Source organism: Ruditapes philippinarum, unplaced genomic scaffold, assembly GCF_026571515.1.
Source record: "Ruditapes philippinarum isolate M1 unplaced genomic scaffold, ASM2657151v2 ctg1968_1_1_1_1, whole genome shotgun sequence".
Taxonomy (NCBI): domain Eukaryota; kingdom Metazoa; phylum Mollusca; class Bivalvia; order Venerida; family Veneridae; genus Ruditapes; species Ruditapes philippinarum.
The window spans coordinates 2,164-28,995 of record NW_026851903.1 but is presented as its reverse complement, the minus strand read 5'-3'; the positions used below and the strand labels follow the sequence as shown (position 1 = coordinate 28,995).

Genomic DNA, 26,832 nt, shown 5'->3' with positions numbered 1-26,832 from the left:
GGTTTCTATGGTGTCCTGTTTGAGGCAGTTAAAATATTGCCTGTTACGATTTAATTTTGACTAAATCTCTTGTTTTAGCTTGACTATTCGAAAAAAAGGGAGAGCTTTTGTAAGTATGAATTTTGACAGAACTATGGCCCCTTTGTACTTAGAATATTCTACATTATTCAGGCTCTTGTTTTACTACCAACACTAAGAATAGTCGAGCTCACTAGCTCTTGTTAATAGATAAGTAGCGAGATTTAACATTCTTTTTTGAAGAACTTTCACTTTAGTCTTTGGTACTGTAAAAAAGTTACAGTTCTCGAAAGAAACATGCAGAAAATAAGGTTAATCATCGCGAAGATTTTTATATTTTGATTCGCTCGAGGATTTAAGTTAAGCATGAGACAAATTCAATGAATGGCGCGAAAAGTTTCATACCAGAATGAAAAATCTTGCTACTTTATCTATAATTATACGACTGTAACCTCAGCAGAGCTATTAAAAAATGTCTTACGTCTGTAAGAAGAAACTTTTTAATAACCGTTACTTTCCACGTTGATTTAGTACAGTTGAAATAAACATGTCCTGCTTGGGCCACTTAAAGGACACATATTGACATGCAGAATTTTTTCTTAAAGTCTTGTCCTGCCTTACTGTATTTTATAGATAAAGTAGAAAGATTTGGCATTCTCGTATGAAACTTTTCGCGCCTCGAAAAAGAATGCTAAATCTCGCCACTTATCTATTAACAAGAGCCAGTGCGCTCGACTGTTTTTTTCAGTGCTTTATAGTAAAACAAGAGCCTGAATAATGTAGAACATTGTAAGTTCAAAAAGGACCATAGTTCTGTCAAAATTCACAATTACAATAGCTCTTCCTATTTTTTCGAATAGTCGAGCTAAATAAAAGATTTAAATCTTAAATTGACGATACGAATAGTTGTTAGTCTGACATTCTATTAAAAAAACAACAACATTAACATGACATGAAATGTCTCCCCTCCCCCCTCGCCTACAGAAAAAAATCAACGGCCATAAACAGCTAAACATTGCGATAAGCTAAGCATGTGAATAACGAAACTTACCAAAACGTTATAACATTGACGCAGAACATGTTGAGAGACGGTTTCAATGTTGAATCTCTCTGATGAAGGCAGCCATTTTAACATAAAATGGCTTTCTGGTTTATAAAAGAGAAACATTTATGAAAGTGAATTCTGTCCGATTAAAATATGTGCACGACAATTCCGCGCGAATCCAATTTACCTACGACTTACACTGCCGAAAGCTGAAAGACCATGCAAATATTTTCTATAGTTTTATTTTTTTCAACGTGAACATAAAACAAAAAATGATTAAATATGTTAATAAATAAATACAGAAAGGCGGGGCGAGACAGTAGAAAAAATATAGCATGCCAATAGGAGCATGTCTATAAATGGCACAAGCAGGACACGTATACCTCAAGTGTATTATTTAAGTGTCTTCTTACTGACGTATGAAGACACTTTTTGAATAGGTATAGTCGTATGACTAACTAATCATGTGAGAAGTTTAGTGAAAATACCGGAGGCGCTGTTCATTTAATTGATTAAAAATTCAAAAATTAAGTCGGGACATATAAATTGCTGGTAAACTTACATGTTTTCATTAATGAGTGAACAGAAAGTTAACATTTACAGCTTCACGGTACTTGACAAGATTTTTCAACAATAAAGTTTACTAACGTAATAAGCTGGATTTTTTAATGGCTATATTTTGTCTCACATTTATTGATTCGATATTTCTAAACAATATGCATTGTAAACGTGACTGTGTATCGAGTCGAAATGTGTTTTGAATTATTTTGTGAAAAACAACGACGGAAAAACTTCGGTGGAATATATTAGCCAATTAGTAATGTCGGGGACCGAAGCTGAACCGTTGTTTGCCCTGTTGGAGCTCATGCTCCGGACCTTTACGGCAAATACAGGGCCTAAAATAAAACCAGGCGGGCATCCGGAAGATATCTTTGTATGTTTGAATGATGAAGAAAAGGAGGAAATAGAATGCAGACTATGGTAAATCACTTTTTGACTCTATCCTAGGAATCTTACAATGAAGGGTTTAATACCTAATTGAGGTCGGTATTTCAGGCCAGCCATGGCTGGTTGAACGATATTTCATGCAGTTATAATTTTCCTACCTATTTGTTTTATAGCTGAGATCAGGGTCGTCTATGTGAAAGACCCGGCTGAGAAGTGGTATGCACTAACTTAGAGAAAAGTGGGTTGTTTCATGCAATTTATATGCTAAGATTAAACTAAACAATTAGTTTTTAATTTGCAATCAATGTCAATGTCATTTGGCGACATCCATATGTTTTATATACTTACAAACCATACCCAAACTGGCAAGGTTGGCGACAGGGGGAACTAAGATATTTTAAGATTGGCATAGCAATAGAGGTACAACAACAGCGAAAGGAGTGTTCAAGCTTTAAATGTTGATGTGGTTTTAACCCGTTAACGACGTGGATGAGTGTCCGCCTTGCAAATGAGAGGTTCGAAGAGTTTTCAGCGGGGTTTTAAATATGACCGGTGTAATATGACCTTTATTGATAATAAACTTTAAAACGATAAAAAAAACCTCTGTTAACCTTATTTGTTGAACTTATAAATAAATACATGTAGCAAATATTATGACGAAGGGGAATGACAACAATTAAGTACCATCTTGTGTTGCTATCTTAAATGAATGGTTCAAATAACCAAAAACTAATGAAAATGTAATAAAGGGCCATTGTGGTGATTAAGATATACATGTACCTCTAAAATAAACAGTAGAATTCTGTCTGAGGGAGTTCTTTCGTAATCTGATTTACGCATTTGCTGGAGCTAATGCAAAGAGATACACTCTTCCATCTTCTAATTCGCCAAATGACAGTGACAGAGTCAATATCAACAAAAATATCATATGATGATAAATATAGCTTAATTCTAGGCAACTTGTCTGTCTAGAAAAAGAAAAAACATTTAGTTTACGTTATTGTACACGAACTTAAGAACCACGAACATGCCAGTTTTGATAAAACCACGAAATTTCATGCCCACGAATACAAAAGATTTCACACTATATGATATTTGATATTAATGAAAATTTGTATACGGTTCCTTTGCGGATTTTCGAATATCTTTATATGATAAAGTAAAGAAAAAGTCAGCAGAATCTGTTTGCATTTATTTTCAGCTACCGAATCCTAAAAGATGTTCGCCAGTGTCAAAACAAACATGCATTTTGTTATTCTTGTATTTTCGTCTGGTCTACCAGTGGAAATCCAATCAACCGCAGCCTATGTCCTGTGTGCAGCGTCGAGGGACTATATGTTAGAAACACTGCATTAGATGAAAGAATAAATGCCAAAATAGTAAAATGTTCTAAGAACAAATGTAAATGGAACGGCCCACTTGAAGGTCTATCTTCACATCAACACACGAAATATTCAGAAGACACTCGTGTGTCATCAACAGAACTTCCGGTTGTTGCAAATAGTCCTGCACCAACGCCGGTGTCTAATTCAAGGAGCCGCTCACGCGCAGGTTCTTCACAAATATCATCTACGCCATCATCGCAGACATCAGTTAATTCTAGACCAAATGCCCAGAGGCAGCTTTTAGGAACACAATCCTTGAATAATAGCAACAATGCACAAACAAACAGCAGGACCAGTCAACGTGCCAATGGACAAACAACAACGCGCTCAAGAACGCGTAGCAGACACCGCCAAAATACTTCTCCGCACCAACGTCGGTCAAACATTTCGGCTACAGGTCTGACTAATCGGCTTACATCTCGCGCAAGAATACAAAACAATGGAACAATAGACAAAAGAACAATGAATGGCCAATCAACAACGCGTAATTTAGTTTCTACAGCAGACGAAAACCAAAATCCTGTTGTAGAGCAAGCAACAACGGAAACAGTACATGTTCCACACCCACCGACGACACCCCGCTCCTCAACAATCACTCCGCGTCCTTCACAAACACCCCGGCGTCTACCAACGTTACCAAACTTGCTACCTCTCAACAGTAGCAGCAGCAAAAGTAACAACAACAACAACAATGATAATTCCAACAGTGCCACTAACAGTCAAACCACAAATACAGATAATAACAATAATTTAAGACCTACAGTGCCTTCATCTTTTAATGACATTGCTGAGACCCAACGTCGATTCACTCTTAAAGCGTCGTCCATTCGGCGACCATCTCAGCCGCGCTCTTTCGGGATAATTCGCGAACGGTTAAATGAAAGTCGCCAACGTTTGGACAGACTTATGAACGTGTTTTCAGTAGAACTTGACAGAGGGCACCAAGATCCGACTTCATTCCAAGAAGAACGCGAACGCAGACGACAGGAGCAGTTGGCGGAGGTTCGTGACCTCGGCAGACGACTAACACAAGTTGCGACAGAATTGCGCGGACTGTTGTCGCAGAGACGCCAAATAAGAACTCAGATGGACAATCTCTTAGAATCTGCATCAGACGATCAGGATGAATGAGTTGTGTGACCTGTGATATAATGACTATTACATTACAAGAATTATTATTAGTTAAAGCTGTAAAAAGATAAAAGAAAACAAATGTTGCTCCAACTCGTTCTACTTTCTAAGAAAGTAGACTTACGGTGAGATCTTTTTAAATATAAATTTGTCATCACACATACATTGGTATCTTATGTAAAGCTTTCATCTGGCAAGAATGTAAAATTCCAGGTGTATACGAGCTAAATATCAATCTTACAATTTTCATGAATATCATTTGTTTTTTATTTATTTCATTTTTGGTTAAGAAAAATGTAATTTTAATCAGTATAAGTATAAAAAGTACCAGTCAACAGCCGCAAATTTAGTTTTAGTTTTAGTTCTAAAACAGTGTTAATATTGTTGATAATAATATTGACTATACCTCTGGTCGTTAGAAAATAAGGAACTAAGCTCGTTCATTATGGGTAAAAAAAATCTTTATTAATGTTATTTTACATTGTACAAAAAGTACATTCCTTTCCTTTTCAATATAGATTGATATTATTGTAACTTCAAGGACATACATAATTATTATAACATTACATTTTCTATGTATATCCTTTGTATGGGTCGCAAAATATGTTTTGTTTACAGTTATATAGTTCAGACAAATTACTTTTTGTGCAGCCGGCTGGTTAAATCTTGAATAATCGACGAATGGGATATGATATTTACTTTCTTTATCGCTCGTTGATCAATAATATCGTCTCTATGATAAGTGTTGTAAAGCGTTTTGTTGAAATTACAACACATTATGCCTGTATTGTTTACATAGCTTGAAAATTAATTATTCTCTCCATGGTTGCGTCATCAACTGATAAATGCACATTTTTTTTAAATAATGTAAACACTCGTTATTAAAAATACATGAAATTATGAAATTTAAAAGATCAGGATTTTTAGCTTATAGTGCTTTAATCAATAAGTATAGAGTATTTTTTTCATACTAATGTAAACAGTAACACATATTGTATTTAAAAAAAAATATGTACATGTATGTAATTTGATTCGAAACGAACCGGAATTTATCTTTTATGTATTTGTTTTACGCAGACCCTATTTACGTTTTTGATTATATAAATCCATCATTAAACTAAATTTTGGAATTAAGTACAGATGTACTGTAATTTGGCACTTTGTATGGAATTTAAATACCATTTTGTTTACATTTCACTACTTTTATGAAAAAATTATTTCACATTCAGCCTGATAATCGTAATCTGTTATTGTAAAGAGTATTTCTGAAAATCAATGTGCCTTAAATTGAAAAAAAAAAAAAACAACAAACAACAGAAAGAGTATACAGCAATTTTAGGACACGACAATTGTCTCAGAATGAAAAGGGTTAAAAAAGTAAATTTGTAAATATGATATAAAATACTTGCACATTTTAGTGTTACTCTTGCACATTTTAGTGTTACTCTGTTTCAATTTTAGATTTAATTTTGTATTGAAATTTGTCGTCTGTTGTAATTTTTCAGAATCCAGTAAATCATACTGTTTCAAAACGTAACTTAAATGCGAGGGGGGAAAGAACATTGGTTTAACAAGTCCTTCCTCAAATTAAGGTGCCGGATGACCAAGGCCCATATAAAGTTTTTTGTTTGTTTCCATGTAAACATTGTATTGTCCAATCATGGCTTTCCATTTGGTTACGCAATTACTATGACATAATATTATTATAAGATGACATTTTAACATTTATTTCTTGAAAGTAAAGGGGTCTGAATCGCGTTTGTCACTGTATTACGAGATACATACATGCTATAGCAATGAACATTTTTTTATTTTTGGTTCAGAGGTATGGATAATAAAAAAACATTTTGAATTTGTATCAGTACACTAAAAACAATTTTAGATAAATTATAAAAGTGGCATTTTTGTGGTGATTAATGGGCCTTTAAAAGTGCTCTATATTTCGGTTATTATTGTTTAACATGCTTTAGAGGTATTATCTATTAACACTGCAATTGTTATTGGTTATGCATTTTATATAAATGTTTAGTTTTACCACAAGGTCCGACCTTTTCATCATCAGGGAGTGTGATTTTTTCTATGGACATTTTATCATCTCAGGAAACTGTTCCCTTCTTGACATCAAAAATTGAGTGCATAGTCATTGACCAATATGTGCCATGAATTAATTCTTGCTGCTAGTATATGGTTTCAATTTAACACATATAGTCTCATTATGAATATAGGCCTACTAAATGTTAAAGAAATTCCACTTAAGTACAAAAGCCTGAAAATGTAAAAATTTATTTTCTTACATTGATCATCAGCATGGGGCAGTTTTAAACAGAAAGACATACAAAAAAGATAATTAAGAAACATATACATATATACTCGGAATTAAGTTGAAAATCGTATTGTGTCTTTTCTTAGCACGATTTTAGGGAAAAACGTTGTAGCGCTTATCAATTTCTGGCACTATAAAATTTCAATTTCTCACAATTTAAATAATTATTCTGGAAAAAAAGAGTGGCTGAACGATCACATGTTAGTGGTCTAGACCGACATCAAGTTAAATATTAGACCGCTAATCTTGAAAAAAAATATTTCCAGTCCCGTCATGTCAAAAAAAACTTCTTTGGGGTTCCTTTAATATTGGATTATTAGAATATACATTCAGGTTGTGTTTATGTGTGATAAATTTCGAATACTCGTTAAGTAAAGTCACTGCTGATCTGTTAAAAGTATTTGAATAAGGTAGCCTCCCCTTAATAATACAGATGGTGATAAATTATAAAGGAAGGTAATTTATGTTAATTATCTTGTATATTTTCTGTGATATTTATCTAATCGTTCAAATTTGCACATTTCTTTTTTGTTGTCACTTTGGCTATATATAGAAATTGTGAAATAAAATATTTCATAAATAATTATGAATGCGTTATCACTTAAGGCACGTAGTTTAATTTATTAAGTCCGTGCTTAAGGAAGGAAATCACAATGGCACGCTCGATAACATCCAGATAGAGTACGAGACTTTTTTGCAGTTTACCAGACAAATACAAATACGCTTGAAAATGAATCTATGTCATAGCAATATCCTGATTTCTGTTAGTTTGACTAAGATATTTATATACAATATAATAGGAAGTGCTATCCTTCCCGCCCGTGCTTTGGCGTAATTTTTTACGATTAACTTAAATACTAGTACATTTGTATAGCATGGAGAGCTATCCTTTTCTTGTCGCCCGTACTTTGATGTGATTTTTTAAGCTCGACATAAATAATGATATAACATAGAGAGCTATACTTCTTTGGTGCCCGTACGTACTTTGGCGTTATTTCTTTAAGCTCGACTTACTTGATAATATAACAAGTAGAGCTATCCTCGCTCATGCGTCGGTGTGACGACTTCTTTCTACTTGACGGTGGTCGGAGCGATTTTTCGATAATTATATAATAGGGATATATATTCTTCTCGCCCATGCGTGGGGACCAACTTGAAAAAAAAATAACTGGGAGAACTATCTACTCTTCCGTGAGTGAGCGATTTCTTTAAAACCAGCTTAAATAATTATATAACAGGGAGAATTATCTACTCGTGCGTGGGGTAATTTTTTATAAAGCTTGGCTTAAATAATTATACAAGGTCAATTTTTAAAAAAGGCAAGCCGGCATAACAAGTAGAATTACTGTACTCTCCCGTTTGTCGGCGTGATTAAGCTTTCTTCACTACTCGAATAGTTGAACGCCTTGTCCTAATGACAGCTCTTGTTTTGTATTTTCTAGACATCCATTTCAAACTACACGTACTTCTGAAAATTATTCGTATTATTTGGGAAAAGATCACCAGTGCACTTTTTTTGTGATGAAATAATTGTTACCAGAATACTGTGAACAGATATAGGTACCTTCGACATGTTAATCTCTTGAAAAATATAATGAATTAAGTCAAAGATGTATCGCTGTTACTTCAGTGATGATGGTATTTAAATAAGTGTTCAATTTTCTTCTTTTTTTTTGCTAAAATATTTTTTCTTCAGGCAGGGTCTTTCAAATAGGACCCTGCTTCAGGCTACCTCCTTTCCATATTGTTTCAAGGAACTGTACACTTGTGACCGAGTTTTGGCTCAAAATATTCATATCTTTGGCTAATACTCCGTGGAAATTGCATGAAGGTAAATTATCACCATTTTGTGCTTCAAAATTAACCCTTTAAGGGCATGACTGGTGACATGTACCGGGTCCGTACTCGACAGCTAAAGCTGCTTTTTGTACCCTTCACGGGCAGATGGACCCTTATTAAGCATAGGCTACACACACACACACACACACACACACACACACACACAATTTTTCTTTTGCCACCGATGTTCACAATAGGGCTGCCAACAATAAACAACTAATTCTCTGTCGAGAGAAGCGGTGGCCTAGTGGTTAAAGTGTCTGTCGTTCAACCCAGGAATCACAGGTTTAAGCACTAATCGGATCACGATCATGTTTTTTCATATTACACCAGTTACTGGTTAGTTTCAGGAAGCGGACTCAAAAGTGATCAATATAAGTTTGCAAGAATTTATTTTGCAATCAAGCTAAAATATGTTTAGACTAAATTGTATAATGGTAAAATGAAACAAACTCTAAGCACCATTTTGATATGTTTTATTTGAAATTATCTAAATCAGTAAATAAACATGAAAAGCAAATATGGAAAGCGTGTTACTTTAGAAACGAAATGGCTAGACTTTTTTTCAAAAGAAAGATGTAAATTCTTGTCCAATTTTCTTTTTTTAACAATAATAATCGTAAACCCTTTTGGTTAAAAAAAATTAAAGTAATTTGCACCAAGAAATTAACCAATTTTCTTCTTATATACAAACATTTGTTTTCATGAATTAATTGAAAATAGAAAAGAAATGTTAACAATATATGCATCAAGTATGTAAATTTAATTTAAGGCAAGTTATACATAATGTAAAATAAGCTTTTAATAAGCTTTTTGAAAGAAAAAAAAATGACATGGAATGCCAAGATTTAGAATGTATGTTAAATATATTAAGAAAATAATATAATAATAATATATATATAATGTTCCCTTTAACAAAGTGTGGTACAGATCTACTGCAGTATAACAAGAATAACACATTAAATTAGCACAGTCTAAAACATATTGCAACATAGTCTGTTTAAACCTTCACCATGTCGAATTTATGTAATGAAATTTGTCTTGCTTTAAATCTAAAATGAATCTTAGTAGTTTATGGATTGATATATTTAAAAAAAACAACAATACAATAGCAATTAAAGGTTTGAAAAGGCAATTATAAGCTAAGCTTAAAGTTTTAAGATGAATGAAACAATCTAGATTGCACAGATTTTCTCCTTTACACTACATGTTTAAAGTAATTGCAGCATATTGAACATTTGACCTTGAATAGCAAAAAGCAATCCTTGAAACAACAAGATCTAAACAGAAAAAAAACCTAAAAAAACAACAAAACACAATATACATTCATTAAGTGTTCTAAAGGAAAAATACATATTTGCTTCATCATTGAAATATAAAAAAAATTTCGCTCACAGAATATTAATCATTGTAAAGCTTTTGTTTTCTGTATTTGATTTTTAATGTTGCACTAACGCAGTAAAGGTCATATGGTGACTTTCCAAAATGTATGGGACAATGGTACTGCTACATTATATAGTTTCAAAACTTGAAAGTAATATCATCATAATATTCAAGTATATTTTCAAAATATTTTCATGATGATATAATTATAATGTAGTGTTGGCATCAAGACATTTGTGTATATCAAGGTGATGGTTACATATTCAAAAAGAAACTACATCATCAGATAATTAATTCTATAAACCCTTACTTTGCTTTAAACCAAAATTGATTAGCCTTTTGGCCTCAGCCAGCCAAGCACATCCATGCCGTCCGACCTGTCTATATACTGATGGCTGGCTATATTAGAATTTTTAACTTGATATACCCAAAACTGACAATAAACAGTTCCAAGTATGGTAGGTGGATTAAAGAAACTTGGCAGAGTGTAAAACAGGTTATTTTAATGTTTGCTGACTGAACATCACATTTAAGCACATCCTGGTACCGAGCTTTTGAACAAATCATTTTCCTTACCCTCGGCTACGACAGTAACAGGTGTCCACGGGACTGATGTTCCTTGCAAATATTTCTGTTGAACACAAATAAAAAGAGTGATATTCTAAAGAATGTATTTTTGTAAAAAAAATACATTATATAATAAAACTTTTACATGAAAAATGTATTTATTTGTAAGTTTATATTTGAAATTTTACTCATTAAAAAGAAGTGAGTTTTAAAATAGCAAATAAATCTGACACACTCAAATTTCAACATGAAAAGTATTTTTTGAAAAATAATTTTTAAAATAGGATTTTTTTCAAACAGTAACTTAATTATTGCTTCCTCCTCTATTGCATGTTTTATAATACTGCACGTTTGTAACGTCATTTTTCATTGGATAATCGTGACGTTTATATAGTTTTATATACACGGCTGCTGTCGATTCATGAAGAAATCTTACGTTTTTTCTATAAAAATGATGCTTGCTGTATTATAAATTCGTTATAAAGATTGTTGACAGGTTATATGGCCGTATATAAACGGCTGTTTGCAATATAACCCTCGCCTAACGGCTCGGGTCATATTTACAAACAGCCGTTTATATAGGGCCATATAACCTGTCAACGATCTTTATAACTAATAATATATCAATTTACCTGACTGAGTGTAAAGCATTAATTTACAAGTGAATGAATTATTATCAATGACCTCAAATCACCTGTCAATAAAACCTATATTGTCATAACATGTTTGTTTGATTGGGTTTTATTTTGCACCAACACAGTATAAGACATATGGCGACTTTACAGCTTTACTTGTGAAGTTAGACCTCAGGTGCCCTTCACTCCGAAAACTAGCTAGATAGCTTCCTCATATGAAAGAATCCAAAGTCCCTGTCAGGTGAGGGTTGCCATCATATAAAAATAAGAAATAAAATAAAACTTACATGAGCATATCCAAACGCATTACGTCTCTCATCAACAGATGCTTCAGTACCAATCCAAACAAACAAATGCTTGTCTTTATGTACCAAATATGCAGCCTACAACACAAAGAAAATACCTAGTAATACATATTAAAATCCAGCAGTTGCAAATAGTCTGATGCCAAATTCACGAAGCCGATCAAGCACAGGTTCTTCACAAATGTCATTTACTTAATCATCACAGACATCATTTAATTCTAGACCAAATAGCCAGATATTAAACAAAATCTTTTCTGTCTGTCTGTCTCTTAAAAGTCTAATATATGAACACAATGTTTTAATACACTGGTTCAGTAACTAGCTGTAGAGAAATGTTGCTGTAACAGCATTTGTGACAGGTCATATATACATAATCTTAAACTTTAACACAGTATCTTAACTGTCTGAGTTCACTTTATGAATTATTTTGAGATAACCCTAAAAGATTATCTGGAACTCCGAAAATGTGGGTTTTTCTCAGCTAATTTGCAGTTACAAACAATTTTGTCATCATTATATCTTCACGGTGCACTACCCGGCACAATAGATAAGTCCACCTGTTGCACTTATTTTCAAAGCTGTAACTGTAAAAGTTTGTTTGTACCTACAGATTAGCTTCGAAAAAGCCAAAAATATCTATTTTTCCAGATTGAATTTGTATGTCACAAGAAAGCTCTGATGACCTAGCATCATTTGTCAAAATATACTTATATAAATGTAATTTTATAAGTTTGAATGCAATGAATTAGTAGAAAATTAATTTCCCTTTGTCCGATACATATTTCCGATAGGTGTCGCCAGTATTACGATGCACGAAGTTTACATGCTTGAATAAGTATGTGTATATCGCTCATTCAGCTTTGGGCAGCCGGCTATACACAAACGTATTTTTTTAGGGTAATATTCTATTGTATTTCATAAGAGTATTCAGTGGATTTTGATATAAGATCATGTTTCATATACGGTATATTAATCTTATAGTCAAATATAGTAATGCATTCATTAATTATGAATTTATGTTAATGTGAATATATTGTACTGGTTCAGCCGGTTGTTCAAGTGCTACTTACAAATTATAAGTTAAGTAATTCATTTTATGTGTTTGTCTTTATTTCGGAAATATGGTGGTTGAAGGGAAGTTTAAAATAACCTTTAACCTTCAAAAACCAAAAGTGCAATCTGACCTGGGGTTCTATTATATTGCTGGCAGCTCAGCTGTTGTATTTTGATATTGAAATCCCTTTAAATGTTAAATTGACAATTCCAAATTCTTGGTGAGGCAAATTCATTAAAATTTTTAGAAGATTAAAGATTTTAGTCACACAAAGAATGCTACAAAGAAATTTTGAGGTGAATTTGACCAGAACTTATGAGAAAGCTTATTCAAAACAGATCTTGATCCTGAATTTGATCTTTATTTTGATCTGATCGATTCCTCAATTTGATAAAAAAATAGGGCTTTTTTTCTTTTGTTTTTTTTTCTTTGTAAAACAGCACGTTTTTGCACATTCCTTACACAAGTTCAATTTTAATTTTACAAGGTTAAAATGAAAAGCACAGAGTACAAAGCCTGTTTGACAGGTTTTATACCAGTGGCAAAGCTTCATGACTTTCAATTTCTGCCGAGTGACAGTTAAACAAAAGAACAAAAAGTTCTACACTTACATCCGACGTGAGGTCATCTCTACTAACTTCCCCTTCTTTCACGTCCTCTAGGTCACAGGTTCCGTCAGCATCACACACCTTCTTCAGAACAACAGCGTCATCATCATCAGCATCTGGCTCATCATCATCATCATCCTCTCCATCAAGGTAACCATAAACTGCGTGCTAAATAAATAAAATCATTGCAAGGAATTACATTATATGGTCTAACCTGGTTTCCTAACCAACAGAAGTTTAAATCCAAAATAATCGTCCTCAATAATTTTTATCCCATGTGCAATATATGACTGTTTTTTTGCAGTATTTATCATCATATTTCTACTGTGTTACTAACACAGTAGGGGCTATTTTTGCATATTTTGACCTCTTCTTGGTAATTTACGTCCATTATAAGTGTCCATTGCAATGTGTCAATTACCTTCTTTGTTCATTTCACAATATTTTACTTTAGACACATTTGACGAAATTTTCATGAAAATTAGGATGAATCTCTAGGCATGCTGCTTTAGGACATACTTTCATTCAAACAGTTTTTTTCTGCTAATTATTTTTCTTATTTGTGGGGTGTGGTGGGTACGGTGGGTTTGTGGGTGTCAGGTATGGTAACACTGTAAAAGACATGTGGCGATTTTTTTCCAGCCTAACTTGTGTCCCTCAGTGCATTCCTTCAGGCATGAACTGTCACCTGAGTAGAACCACCAACGTTCCTTATTCTGCGGTAATAAGTGTTGCTTCTGTTAAAGACTTACATTAAAAGTTGAGACATTCATTAAAAGTGGAACAATAAGAGTAAACAAGAGGGCCATGATGGCCCTGAGGTCGCTCACACTGTATATAGCCCCCCCCCACCCCACCCCGGGCCAATTTTTACCTAAGGGCTTTTATTTGTTTATTTGAACAGACTTGGTAGACACCCATAAGAAGATGTTTCATGCTAAACATCTAAGTTCTAGCTCATTGGGTTTTTTTAAAAGAAGATTTTTAAAGTTTTTACTATACACATATAGTTAAAAACAATGACACCCTGGGGCAGGGCCAGTTTTTGACCCCCAGGCTTTTATTTGAACAAACTTTGTAGATATTTACTTAAAGATGTTTCATGCTTAATATCTAAACTCTAGCTATTTGGGTTTTTTCAAAGAAGATTTTTAAGTTTTTGCTATACACATATAAGGAAAATCAATGAACCCCCAAACCCCCCCCCCCCGGGTGGGGCCAGTTTTGACCCCAGGGCTTTTATTTGAACATACTTGGTAGACACCCATTAGAACATGTTTCATGCTAAATATCTTAGCTCTAGCTCTTTGAGTTCTTTAAAAGAAGATTTTTTAAGTTTTTACTATATGCATATAGAGAAAATCTATGACCCCCTGGGGCGGGGTCAATTTTGACCCCAGGGCTTTTATTTGAACAAATTTGGTAGACATTCACTAGAAGATGTTTCATGCCAAATATCTAAGCTCTAGCTCTTATGGTTCTTTAAAAGAAGATTTTTTAAGTTTTTACTATATGGATATAGGGAAAATCAATGACCCCCCCGGGTGGGGCCAATTTTGACCACAGGGCTTTAATTTGAACAAACCTTGTAGACACTCACTAGAAGATGTTTCATGCTTAATATCTTAGCTCTAGCTCTTTAGGTTCTTTAAAAGAAGATTTTTTAAGTTTTTACTGTATGCATATAGGGAAAATCAATGACCCCCTGGGGCGGGGCCAATTTTGACCCCAGGGCTTTTATTTGAACAAACTTGGTAGACATTCACTAGAAGATGTTTCATGTTTAATATCTAAGCTCTAGCTCTTACGGTTCTTTAAAAGAAGATTTTTTAAGTTTTTACTATATGCATATAGGGAAAATCAATGAACCCCCGGGGCGGGGCCAATTTTGACCCAAGGGCTTTTAATTTGAAACAAACCTTGGTAAACACACATTAGAAGATGTTTCATGCCAAATATCTTAGCTCTAGCTCTTTGGGTTCTTTAAAAAGAAAGATTTTTAAGTTTTTACTATATGCATATAGGGAAAATCAATGACCCCCTGGGCGGGGCCAATTTTGACCCCAGGGCCTTTATTTGAACAAACTTGGTAGACAATCACTAGAAGATGTTTCATGCCAAATATCTAAGCTCTAGCTCTTAGGGTTGTTTAAAAGAAGATATTTAAAGATTTTTCTTTCGGTTGCCATGGCAACCAGAGTTCTGCATGGAATTAAATTCTTTGAACAATTTTTAAAGGTGACCACCAAAGGAACATTCCTGTGAAGTTTGGATGAAATTGGCTCAGTGGTTTATGAGGAGATGTCATTTAAAGCAAAAGTTTACGGACGGACGACGGACGGACGGACGAAAAGCGATCACAAAAGCTCACCCTGTCACTTTGTGACAGGTGAGCTAAAAAATTATTAAAGACTAACTTAATGTGAGTTTTCATTCAAGCAAATCAAAATTTTACTAATGATTTCTTGTTAATTATCACTTAACCCATTGCTTCATGAGCATTTTGTGAAAAATGGCTGTTTTCATTGAAAAGTCTCCCGTTACAAGTTCAAATTGCTATAATACTATAAAAACTGCTTAAACACTAATCAAACTTGGCACAAATGTTGACTGGACCATTGCCCTTGCAACACATGCTCAGGCTTAAATTTTCTGTTACCATGGCAACGAGGGGACATCTCTCAAAATTGCCAAAAATCACTATTTTGCGTTGATTTTTTTAACAATCATAATTGATTTCAAAGTGCTGCAACTTCTCAATGGATTGAGATAGAGTCAAATGCTTTTCAGCGTTGGTTACACGTTACCTTATGATCAATCTGAGGTCATTTATATGCCTCTCACAAGTCCAAAAATTTTCTTGGCGATGAGGGGGACTGCCGCCCCCCTTCAAACCCCCAAAACAGAAGGGGGCATCCCCCTTCTGGCAACCCCTGATGTATCTTTTGGTTAGGGGGCGAGCCGAAAAAATGGTCACTTTTTTAAACAACATTTCTCAAACAAAAACAAGTGTTGGGGGCCTAAATAAGGCATTTTTTCACCATTTGAGACAACAAAAAGGGGGGGGGGGGGGTGAAAAAAGGCGTTTAAAGGCGTGTATATGAAGTAATGGGTTAACAGAAAATGATGAAAATACTTGAAATTACCCTAAATCGCGTTTTTCCATGTTTAAACATGGCCTGTCATATAAATTTGAAAGAAAAATGTTGTTTTGTAGATTTTTTATTTTTTTTTAACCCATTGCTTCATGAGCATTTTGTGAAAAATGGCTGTTTTCATTGAAAAGTCTCCCGTTACAAGTTCAAATTGCTATAATACTATAAAAACTGCTTAAACACTAATCAAACTTGGCAACAAATGTTGACTGGACCATTGCCCTTGCAACAACATGCTCAGGCTTAAATTTTCTGTTACCATGGCAACGAGGGGACATCTCAAAATTGCCAAAAATCACTATTTTGCGTTGATTTTTTACATCATAATTGATTTCAAAGTGCTGCAACTTCTCAATGGATTGAGATAGAGTCAAATGCTTTTCAGCGTTGGTTACACGTTACCTTATGATCAATCTGAGGTCATTTATAGCCTCTCACAAGTCCAAAATTTTCTTGGCGATGAGGGGGACTCCGCCCCCCTTCAAACCCCCCAAACAGAAGGGGGCGCATCCCCCTTCTCGCAACCCCCTGATGTATCTTTTGGTTGGGGGGCCGCGCCGAAAAAGTGGTCACTTTTTTTAACAACATTTCTCAAACAAAAACAAGTGTTGGGGGCCTAAATAAGGCATTTTTTCACCATTTGAGACAACAAAAGGGGGGGGGGTGAAAAAGGCGTTTAAAGGCGTGTATATGAAGTAATGGGTTAAAAGGGGATAACATATTAGAAAACTTACTTCAGGTGAGATACTGTCTTCCTCCAGGCATACTGTTTTAGCTTTGCCTCCTCTTTCACTGTCAATCTTTTGCATTTCTTGGGCAGCCTTAAATATTACATATAATAATATTTTAAATCATTATCATAGAAAACAAAACAACCAGAAACATCTTATTTGACACTTCTTTTGCAGTATGGTGGTGGTAGTTTTGGTAGTACACTTCAGATCACAGCTACCACGTGGATCCTGGGCAGGCTGTCAAGCAGTTTACCAGTATTAGGTAACTTCACTTTCACAAAAAAAACCTGTTACCTTCTGTACAGTGTAGATGACCATAGAAAAGATTTCATAATCACATTAAAAAGGATGTGCACAGTCTGGGAATCAAATCGATTTGCCGGGGAGGGGGGGGGGGGGGGGGGGGGGGGGTCGTCTTATCAATGATCAAACAATATTATACTCTTTTTTCTCAATTTTTATTTTCTTGAAATATTTTGGCTCATCAGTGACGGCATGCAGCTTTAAGCTATCAAACAAAAAACTAAATGATCCGCGTCACAACAAAACCAACATAATGGGTTTGCGACCAGCATGAATCCAGACCAGCCTGCGCATCCGCGCACTCTGATCAGGATCCATGCTGTTTGCTATCAATTTCTCAACTTGGTATAGAGTTTATGAGCGAACAGCATGGATCCTGATCAGACTGCGCGGAAGCGCAGGCTGGTCTGGATCCATGTTAGTCGCAAACCCATTATGTTGGTCTTGTCATGACACGGCTCAAATATGACACATGATAATTATACATGACACTTTCATACTTTATTAAACGCAAAACTTAGAACCAAACTATGTACCTTGAATTTCTCATCATGACTGCAACTTGATCCATTCCATTGGTATAATGTAAGTCCAGCATCAATAATATACACATTGTCACTTTTGAGGTTACTCCTAGTACGGGCAATCTACAAGAAAACAAGTGACATAAAAGTTACATAAACAAGTTTCTGCCTATAACACATACATGTGTGTGTTTTTACTAAAATAGAATATTCATGAATTCACATCATTATATCCAAAATCAAAACTGTTGCAGCTAAATAAAGTGAAAAAGTACAATATTTAATCATGATAATTTAACTGCAAAGAAAATTTTAATTGGTTTGTGAATATAAGCAAAATTAATATAATAATGTAAATAAAACCAGTTTTACAGTATACTAAATAATCACCATTATTCATAGGGAACTAATACTTTGTGGTTTTCATGAAAAGATCAGTTATTAAATTTGTAAGGTTATTTTTGTATTATATTTAATTCAGTCAACAAGGAAAATGTCTTTTGTGAAAAACCACAAATTACATGCCACCAAAATGAAGTGAATTAAAAGAATAAAATTGGGGTGTCTGTGGCCAAGTGGTGAACGTTGTCGACTTTAAACCACTTTTCCGTCACTGCTGTGGGTTAGAATCCCTTCCGTTTCTTTCATTTGAGGAAGCTATCAAGCTCCCTTGTGGAACCTCAGTGGTTCTACTCAGAAGCACGTTTGTGCCTAAAATCATGCACGGAAGGGCACCTGAGGTCTTCCTCCACCAGTAAAGCTGGAACATGGCCATATGACCAATACTGTGTCAGTGTGAGGATAAACCCAATCAAACAGTATAAAATCTGGTGATGACTAGTACATATGAATAATGTATATTACATACCTCCTTTGAGAATATTTTCCTCCCTTCTTTTTTCACCTCGAACAATCTCGGAACATATTCCTCAGGCACAACTCTCCTAAAACCAGTGTCTGCTCCACCCTTCATATACCTGCAATATATCATTTCACAATTAAGTTTAACATCTGACCTGGTGGGTTAAATATAGACCTTTTGACCTTCATTCTTGACCTTTGCATAATTTTACAATTACCTTTGCATAATTTTATGATAAAACTAAATATATGACCTGGCTGTTATATAAACCTTTGTTTTGAAATTTACTTTTGATCTACACTCTTGACCTTTTCGCCTGCATGGGGCTAAACAACTGATCCATGGTTATGAGTTCTTATAAAGAGTACTTACGAAATACTTTCGAAGTAAGACTTGAATAAAGTAGATTCATGGCCTTGAACTTCCCTATGCTGGATAGGCTTGTCATCCAAGAATGTATCAAGTTCTACAGTCTTATAAGCTGCAGTGCCATACTCATCCTTTAAATAAACAAAAGTATATCATTCAATACAATGTTTTCTAGAAGGGAATTAATTCTATCCAAATAAATTTAAAATTATCAATTTTCTAGAAATTTAGATTCCCTTTTTAATAAACAAAATATCTAGACTAGTATTCTCAAACAAAATTCATTCTTATTAAATAAATAAATATTTATTTCAGAATTATACAAGGACCAATCTAAGAATAAACAAATGATCAAACATTCTAGATCATATTCTACATTATTACCCCTCACTTTTTTCGTAATGCTAATTTCCCATAGGCCTCTGGGAGTTATTCTTACTGTTAATGCAAGTGTACCACGTGACTAAGAATTTTGTACTGTTACATAGGTAACAGTATTTTTTAACAGTATAAAATCTGGTCACGTGGTCTATTCTAAATAAAATGAAATAAAATGGCCGCCATTTTTTTCTCGAGTCATTCTTATTTTCGACGTTAAACCCCGATAGGACATCAATTTTTGCAATAATACTCAAAAAGTGAACATCCGTTTTCAACGGAAGTAACTGCAATGTAAATAATTATGTGTCAAACTGGAACATGCAGAGGATTAAAGCATGCAACAAAGGATTATTTAACAATTTTAATCAGTGAAACGTTACAGATATGGCGGACAGACATAGGATATCATCGTTATTTTGTCAAAAACAATGCTAAGAATATGCTGGAAACAGAAGGATCAGATTTCACAGATCATAACCGTGTAAATGGGTTGGTGTTTTGTTTTCTAAATAAAACCTAGCTTATTGTATGTTTATGATTTGTAGATATCATCACTTGCTTAAAGAATAAAAGAAAAAGAAAACTTCTTAAGTAGGCCTAAAGTACACTTAAAACTTAAAAGGTCAGGACAGTTTAGTTATTGTTACTCTTGGTTTGTTTTTGTTACAGTTAGATTTTAGTTGTCAATTTCAGATCATCACAGTATTTCTGTTGGGGGTAATAAAATAAATAACACATGGGTTTGTGAGTAACAGTAAAAATATCATCCCTCGTAAAATACTGTTACCCTCGGCTACGCCTCGGGTAACAGTATTTTCCTCGGGATGATATTTTTACTGTTACCCACAAACCCATGTGTTATTTAAATACTGTTCGCTATTCAGTCAATTAAAATAATTTTTGTCCAACTTGAAAAATGGATGAATCCAATTCAGATATTCAGTATGGCACAGGTTTATCTCCTATTGATTTAATTCATATACATGTATATTTGAGGATTTTTATTTGGTTTTATGGCACACTTAAACAATTTAGGTCATATGGCACCAAAGCAGGACAGATGATTTTAACTAACCTTGGGTGCAACACAAGCGTTCTAGCATCTCTCACCTGCCAGAGCTAAGAGATGTTTAGACTCCAGTAATTTGAACCCATTTAGTCCCCTGACTTACAATCCTGCAGAGATAAGCAGTGGCAGCAATTCTGATGCCTCAACCCTTAAAGGCAGCGTCTTGGCAAAAAGGAGGTCCATTTGAGGAAAATACTTACTTGTGTGCTGTGCTTTCCTATCCAAAAGTGAACATCATATAACAGTTCATCACCATCTTCCTTCTTGTATGTCTAAAAAAAAACAAATGATATAAGTCTTTCATTTCAGACACTAAAGAAGTAAATTAAGATCTTAAATGAGATAAATGTGTAGTCCAACATTAACCCCTAACCTGCTGGAATCAAAAGTTTTTGCCGCCAGCATAAAACCTTTTTTTCAAAAGTTATTGAAGAAAATACCACCTGGACCATAATTTACATCAGTTTTCTGCTTTATGCAGATCACAAAAAGACTCACTAAACAGGGACTGTGAAAAATGTCTGATAAGGTATGTTAGGCCCTGATAGTTAGTTTTATATAGTGTAACAACTATCAATAATTCATTGTTTCTGATTACTTACATTGAGAACAATGTATGAGTCTCCTTCGTAGAATTTACTATAGTCTTCCTTTGGCCATTCTGTTACCTGAAATTTCTGGTAAAACAAAACAAACCACATCATTTCAATAACCATCAGTTTTGTAACACAATAACAAAAGTAATTTTATCACTTATCAACATAGTGTATAAATGACAACATCCTGTTTATCACAAGAAAGGTACATTATAAGTAAAAATAATACTGGCGCCAAAATAAGGTACGGTGATTGGCATTAACAGTTGCTTGTACTTGCAAGACAAGGTTCAGTGATTTTGTTTAATCACTCTGATTAAATATTTTAAAAAAAAAGTCAACAAAGTATTATAAAATTAAGTAAAAAAATAATTTCATCATGGATAAATACATTGAATTGAAGACAATCACTTGAAGGCTGGTTTTGGTTTTTAGGCGAGTATTAGAATATTTCAGCCCTATCCATCTACGTGCTTTATATGTTGTAGTTTACTTTACTACTGTTCCAGTTCTAACCTATTAGTCCATGAGTAACTACAAACTTGAGTTGGAAACAGAGCTGGCAGATTAAATGACAAAGTTGTTGAATAAACATCAACAAAATCAAAACATGTTACTGAGCAGGAATTTAATGCATGAATGGAAGGAAAATGGTCTCCATACTGAGATATTCCAACAGTAGTAACTATATGAGCCGCGTCACGACAAAACCAACATAATGAGTTTGCGATCAGCATGGATCAAGACCAGCCTGCGCATCCGCGCAGTCTGATCAGGATCCATGCTGTTCGCCTTCCAACTCTATTACAAGTAGAGAAACTGATAGCGAACAGCATGGATCCAGATCATATTGCGCGGATGCGCAGGCTGGTCTGGATCCATGCTGGTCGCAAACAAACTATGTTGGTTTTGTCATGGCGTGGCTCATATATACAATAAAAGCAGACATACCACAATCCTCCAGATTTGAAGACCTGGTTCCTGGCCACATCCCTGCCAGGCTGGCTCACTCTCTGCTGATTCCTCTATAATAAAACAAGAACCAGTCATAAATAAAAAACTCCAAAAAATATCCATTCAAATTGTAATGCAATGTATGGAGTAATGCAGTTAAATTTATCAAGAATTATATGCTTTGAATCAAAATCAGAAAAATATTGCCTGCACATTGGATTTAGAAGCTACTTGTTCCTGCAAGAAAAGTGAAAATATTTTCGATGCCTGGTACTTAAACATTACATTGTGGATAAAGTTCAAGACTTGTCACCGGAGTGCAGTGACATGTTAACTCTGATTAAATTATATGAGGAATTAACATGTTATTGCACTAAAGTAATGACTTGTGGCAACTTTGTAAAGTTAGAAGACAGAATCACTCAATAGGTGACTGTTACATTCTGCAAAGTTACTTACTTTTAACTTGCTTTTCTGTATCAGAACCAAACAAGGCCATGTTGGAGTCCTTCCAGTCATATTTCTTAGCTTTCTGCATTTTCTGGAAGAAATTTAAAGCAACTTTTAAAATATATTCATATTTAAAATTATTATACTTTTTAACTCAAATTCAAAGTTTATGAACATGAAAAATCTTACTTATGTCCTGTATGTAAGTTTTGTTAAATTACTGTTTTGCCCAAAGCTTTTTTTGCTGTAATTGTTTTGTATGTACTAGTACATGGAATGTAGCACTTCATAAGTAAAACATTTACCATACCATCCACAGCATGTCACTTTGATATTAAAGCAACTTATACACAGGTAAATTCATTTACATCATCCATATCTTTTGTACACTCTGAGAACCATTACATTTTTTTTTTTTTTTTTTTTTTTTGGGGGGGGGGGGAGGGAGTGCTGCTTTTTTACAATGGCAGAGAAGGTAAATTTAAACTAGCACAGAGGAAAAAGATCTGAAGATTGCTGGACTAACAGGATAACCACTGGGCCATGCCACCACACAGCTGGGAATTGAACCTATGACCTCCCACATACATGTCATATCTTCTTCTACAAGGCCACAGCTACATTATGGCCATATAGTAATATTGGCTTTTCTTAAAACAGATTAAATACTATGAGTATTGTAATGACTGAACATCAAAAATAAGGTGACAGTGTGTGATAAATTCATGACAAACATTATTGTGGTTAACATAGACAATCCTTGTTTTTATTACTTATCATATTTTTACAGTCGATGTCAGGTCAATGATTGACCTTAGGTTAACTAATTACTAATTTTTCATTATTTGTAGTTGTCCAAACATTATTCTGGTTAACGTTGATAAACCTTGTTTTTATTACTTATTATCTTGTTTCAGTCAATGTCAGGTCAAAGACTGACTTTAGGTTAACAAATTACTAATTTTTCATGATTTGTTTGTCTACTTGAATCATAATAATATCCAGCTTTCAAATTTTGACCTCTTCATAAACAACTATAGTGATATCAGGATGAAAATTTAAAGTTTCTCAGCCAACAGTGTGGAGCCTGGTCAGAGCGAATGGTTTGCAGGCTGACCATTGGCTCTATACTGGTACCAAAGGCTAAAGGTTAGAATGCCTTTACTTTATTCTAACTGTATGAGTCATAAAACATATGTTACCAATGTTTACATATGAAAGAATGTGGGAAAGTACAAGGATTATTCAAAATCAAAATATCTAGAATCTGTGCATTATTTCAGGCATGAGCAGGCACGTGAGTAGAACCACCAATGTTCTGTAAGCTAGGTGGATATCTTCCTCTCATGAAAGAATTCAAAATTGCAGTTACACCCATTTGATATATAATTTCATACCCTCGACATACTTAGAATTTACCCAAGCATAGCATTTTTTTTATGTAACATACAAATTGCATGATAAACATAATAACACTAAGTTATGTATATTACAGTACCATCATGAGAATGTAGATGACAAAGATCATCAAACAAGAGCTGTCCGTAAGACAGCGCGCTCGACTTTTTTATTGCTTGCCAATAAAAAAAGTTTTTGCAGTAAAAGGCAATACAAGAATCTCTGTATTTTTAAAGTGAACAATGGCCATGAGCATTAAGATATTTAGTGAAGAATTATTTTACTGAATTGTGTGAAAAATAACTAGTTGTTTGATACCCTTGAATATTACAGCAATGTTTATATGACATAATTTATGGTAAAGTGAACAAGTGGATAGGAATGAATTTTTTTAGATTTTTTAAGTTTTTTAGTGCTTGCCTATAATACAAAACATTGACAGTTAAGGGCCATAATTCAAATAAAATCTTTGACAGAATTACCTTCTCCTGGACATGTTTGGAATCATGATTGTAAACAAGTATTCCAACTTTCAAATTAATATCTCAAACAGTTCAGTCAAAAAGTGGACTGGTACTAAAAACTTAACCAAGATTCTAAGTCGATAAAAGGCTTAATTTTTAAAACAAATCCTTGACAGAGTTACCTTCTCTTGCGTACAGATGGGGGTAATGATGTGAAATAGCATTAAAATTCAAAGCAATATCTCAAAGGGTAAGGCAATAAGTGGATTTTACCCATATTCAATGTATTTTCTAAGTCAAAAAGGGGCATAATTCTGTAAAAAACCTTGACAGAGTTATGTCCTCTTGTCTGTTGATGAAGGTCGTGATGGTAAACAAGTATGGTCAGTTTCAAAGCAATACCTCCCAATGGTTTTTGAAATAAAGTGAGGTGGTACAAAAAACTTAACCAAGCTCCAATACACTTTCTAAAAAAGTCAAAAAAGGGCCATAATTCTGTCAAAAACCTTGACAGAGTTATGTACTCTTGTCTGTTGATGGAGGTTATGATTGGTGAACAAGTATGGTAAGTTTCAAAGCCATACTTGTAATACTTCTGAAATAAAGTGGGGTGGTACGAAAAACTTAACCAAGGTGTGACGCCGACGCCGACGCCGGGGCGAGTAGGATAGCTCCCCTTTTCATAGAAAAGTCGAGCTAAAAATGACTTAAGTAGATCACACATTAGTCACACTATGTCAAAGTTACAAGGAATATATAACATATTGCCTGAGATATAGAAGCATTTTTATATAATAATAGCTCATTCAACTACATGTATACTATAGGGATTGAATCCACAACTCCTGCTGGTACTGATATGCAGTTGATTCTGTATGTATCTTAAAATTCCCTAATCAAGCTAGCTGAAGAGATATAGCTCATGGCAATGAAGAGTTACTGTATATCTTAAATATCAAAATGATGTTTAATATAGAAAGTAACGTAAATAACTGTCATCATTTCTTGATATCCATGTATTGCTAAGACTTTCTGTCGATCAATAATCAATAGAAATTTTTTGAAAATTGATAATTTTGACCAATAATTAATGTCTAGAAATTAAGAAAATTCACCCAAAAGATATGCAAAAGCATATTTCATTGCAGTTACAATGACAAAAACTGTCGGCTAAAAATTCATGCAATGGGCATTTATAAATAAAGACATATATATGAAAAGATTCATGTTTAAGATTTTTTATTGAATTTTAAAGAATTTAAACAGGTATAAAAAAGGAATTACAGACAAGTAATTAACTTTAAAGTTTAAGTTATTTGTTTGATATTGGATATAAGGAAAATCAATTTGACAGCTCTAGAAAAAGTTTCATTATTTAGAAAGGTTTTAAAATAGATCTTACCTTAGATTTAGGTCTGCTTCACAATACAGGAAGAAAGGAAAATTAATGGTTCAAAACTTGAGGTCTGAAAAGGAAACGAGTTTGATAATGTGAATATAAATTAGTGGATTAATGTGTAGAAACTGCAAAACATGAGTAAATATATTTTATACCCAATGATTTAAGATTATTCACAATGTTAATCTTAGGGAAATACTTTTCAAACAAACAGGAGAAGAAGAAAGTTAAATGACTGCCAAATAAATCAACACTCTGAAGCTTTTAAATTATATAAAAAAGCATTAAATTATTAATAGAAAATCCACCATGTTGAATGCAAAATTTGCAATTAAAAACAGTTGTTTTTCATAATAATTTATTCTGACCCAAAAATTTTCAACCAAAAATTTCAACTGGCAAAACAAAAAACTGATAAGTTTGAAAATACAAAAATTTCACTATAACTTATCGAAAAACAAAGTTTAAGAAAACCAATAAGTACAGTCAATTAACTTTACTACTTGAAAGTAATGATGAACTAACATTATTAGCATTTATACAAATTAATCTGAATGAATATTCAAAACTATTTCATGCCAGTAAATGTGTTAAATAGATATATATACTTAAAGTTATTGTATCTGTATAATTTTTAAATGAACAAAAAAATTTTTAGAACCTTAATCACTAATCTGTTTCAAATAAAATTTCACTTATTTTTTAACAATTATACTTTACACTCTAATCACATTAATAATATCAATTTTTATAAATGATTATGGTATATGAGTAATGCATTGACTGACATATTCATTTGGTCTACAAAAACATGAACCTGCCAAAAATATTTTGGGATGAATTATATAGACAATCAATGGACCCAATGGCTGTGTTATTCACATCTAGACTACTCACACATTAAAGTAAATTATTCATTCAAGTTAATTACTT

General features: G+C 33.7%; 2 protein-coding genes across 2 annotated transcripts; one reads left to right on the top strand and one right to left on the bottom strand.

The window, feature by feature from the left end:
- Positions 1–1,267: 1,267 nt before the first annotated feature.
- LOC132742179 (type-2 histone deacetylase 1-like) lies at positions 1,268–7,436 on the top strand. Its single transcript, XM_060730508.1, has 2 exons — positions 1,268–2,044; positions 3,213–7,436. The coding sequence occupies exons 1-2, from the start codon at positions 1,884–1,886 to the stop codon at positions 4,525–4,527; spliced, it is 1,476 nt and encodes a 491-aa protein (XP_060586491.1). The 5' UTR covers positions 1,268–1,883; the 3' UTR covers positions 4,528–7,436.
- A 2,979-nt stretch (positions 7,437–10,415) lies between these two features.
- On the bottom strand, positions 10,416–25,948 carry LOC132742167 (gelsolin-like protein 2). The gene is made up of 12 exons (XM_060730497.1): positions 25,903–25,948; positions 22,648–22,729; positions 22,186–22,259; positions 21,241–21,315; positions 20,839–20,910; positions 19,192–19,319; positions 18,826–18,934; positions 17,970–18,080; positions 17,131–17,217; positions 13,245–13,409; positions 11,562–11,657; positions 10,416–10,703 (listed from the first exon to the last, which is right to left on the bottom strand). Exons 2-12 carry the CDS (start codon positions 22,724–22,726, stop codon positions 10,602–10,604), a joined length of 1,098 nt encoding a protein of 365 aa, XP_060586480.1. The 5' UTR covers positions 22,727–22,729; positions 25,903–25,948; the 3' UTR covers positions 10,416–10,601.
- Between the last annotated feature and the right edge of the window lie 884 nt (positions 25,949–26,832).

Excerpts from the sequence above, each read along its gene's own strand:
- LOC132742179 (XM_060730508.1), top strand. The coding sequence starts at position 1,884 with ATGTCGGGGACCGAAGCTGAACCGTTGTTTGCCCTGTTGGAGCTCATG. Across the intron at positions 2,045-3,212 it reads GAAATAGAATGCAGACTATG|CTACCGAATCCTAAAAGATG; the intron begins GTAAATCACTTT and ends ATTTATTTTCAG.
- LOC132742167 (XM_060730497.1), bottom strand. The coding sequence starts at position 22,726 with ATGCAGAAAGCTAAGAAATATGACTGGAAGGACTCCAACATGGCCTTG. Across the intron at positions 19,320-20,838 it reads TAGGAAAGCACAGCACACAA|GATGAGTATGGCACTGCAGC; the intron begins GTAAGTATTTTC and ends GTTTATTTAAAG. Across the intron at positions 18,935-19,191 it reads TCTTACTTCGAAAGTATTTC|GTATATGAAGGGTGGAGCAG; the intron begins GTAAGTACTCTT and ends GATATATTGCAG.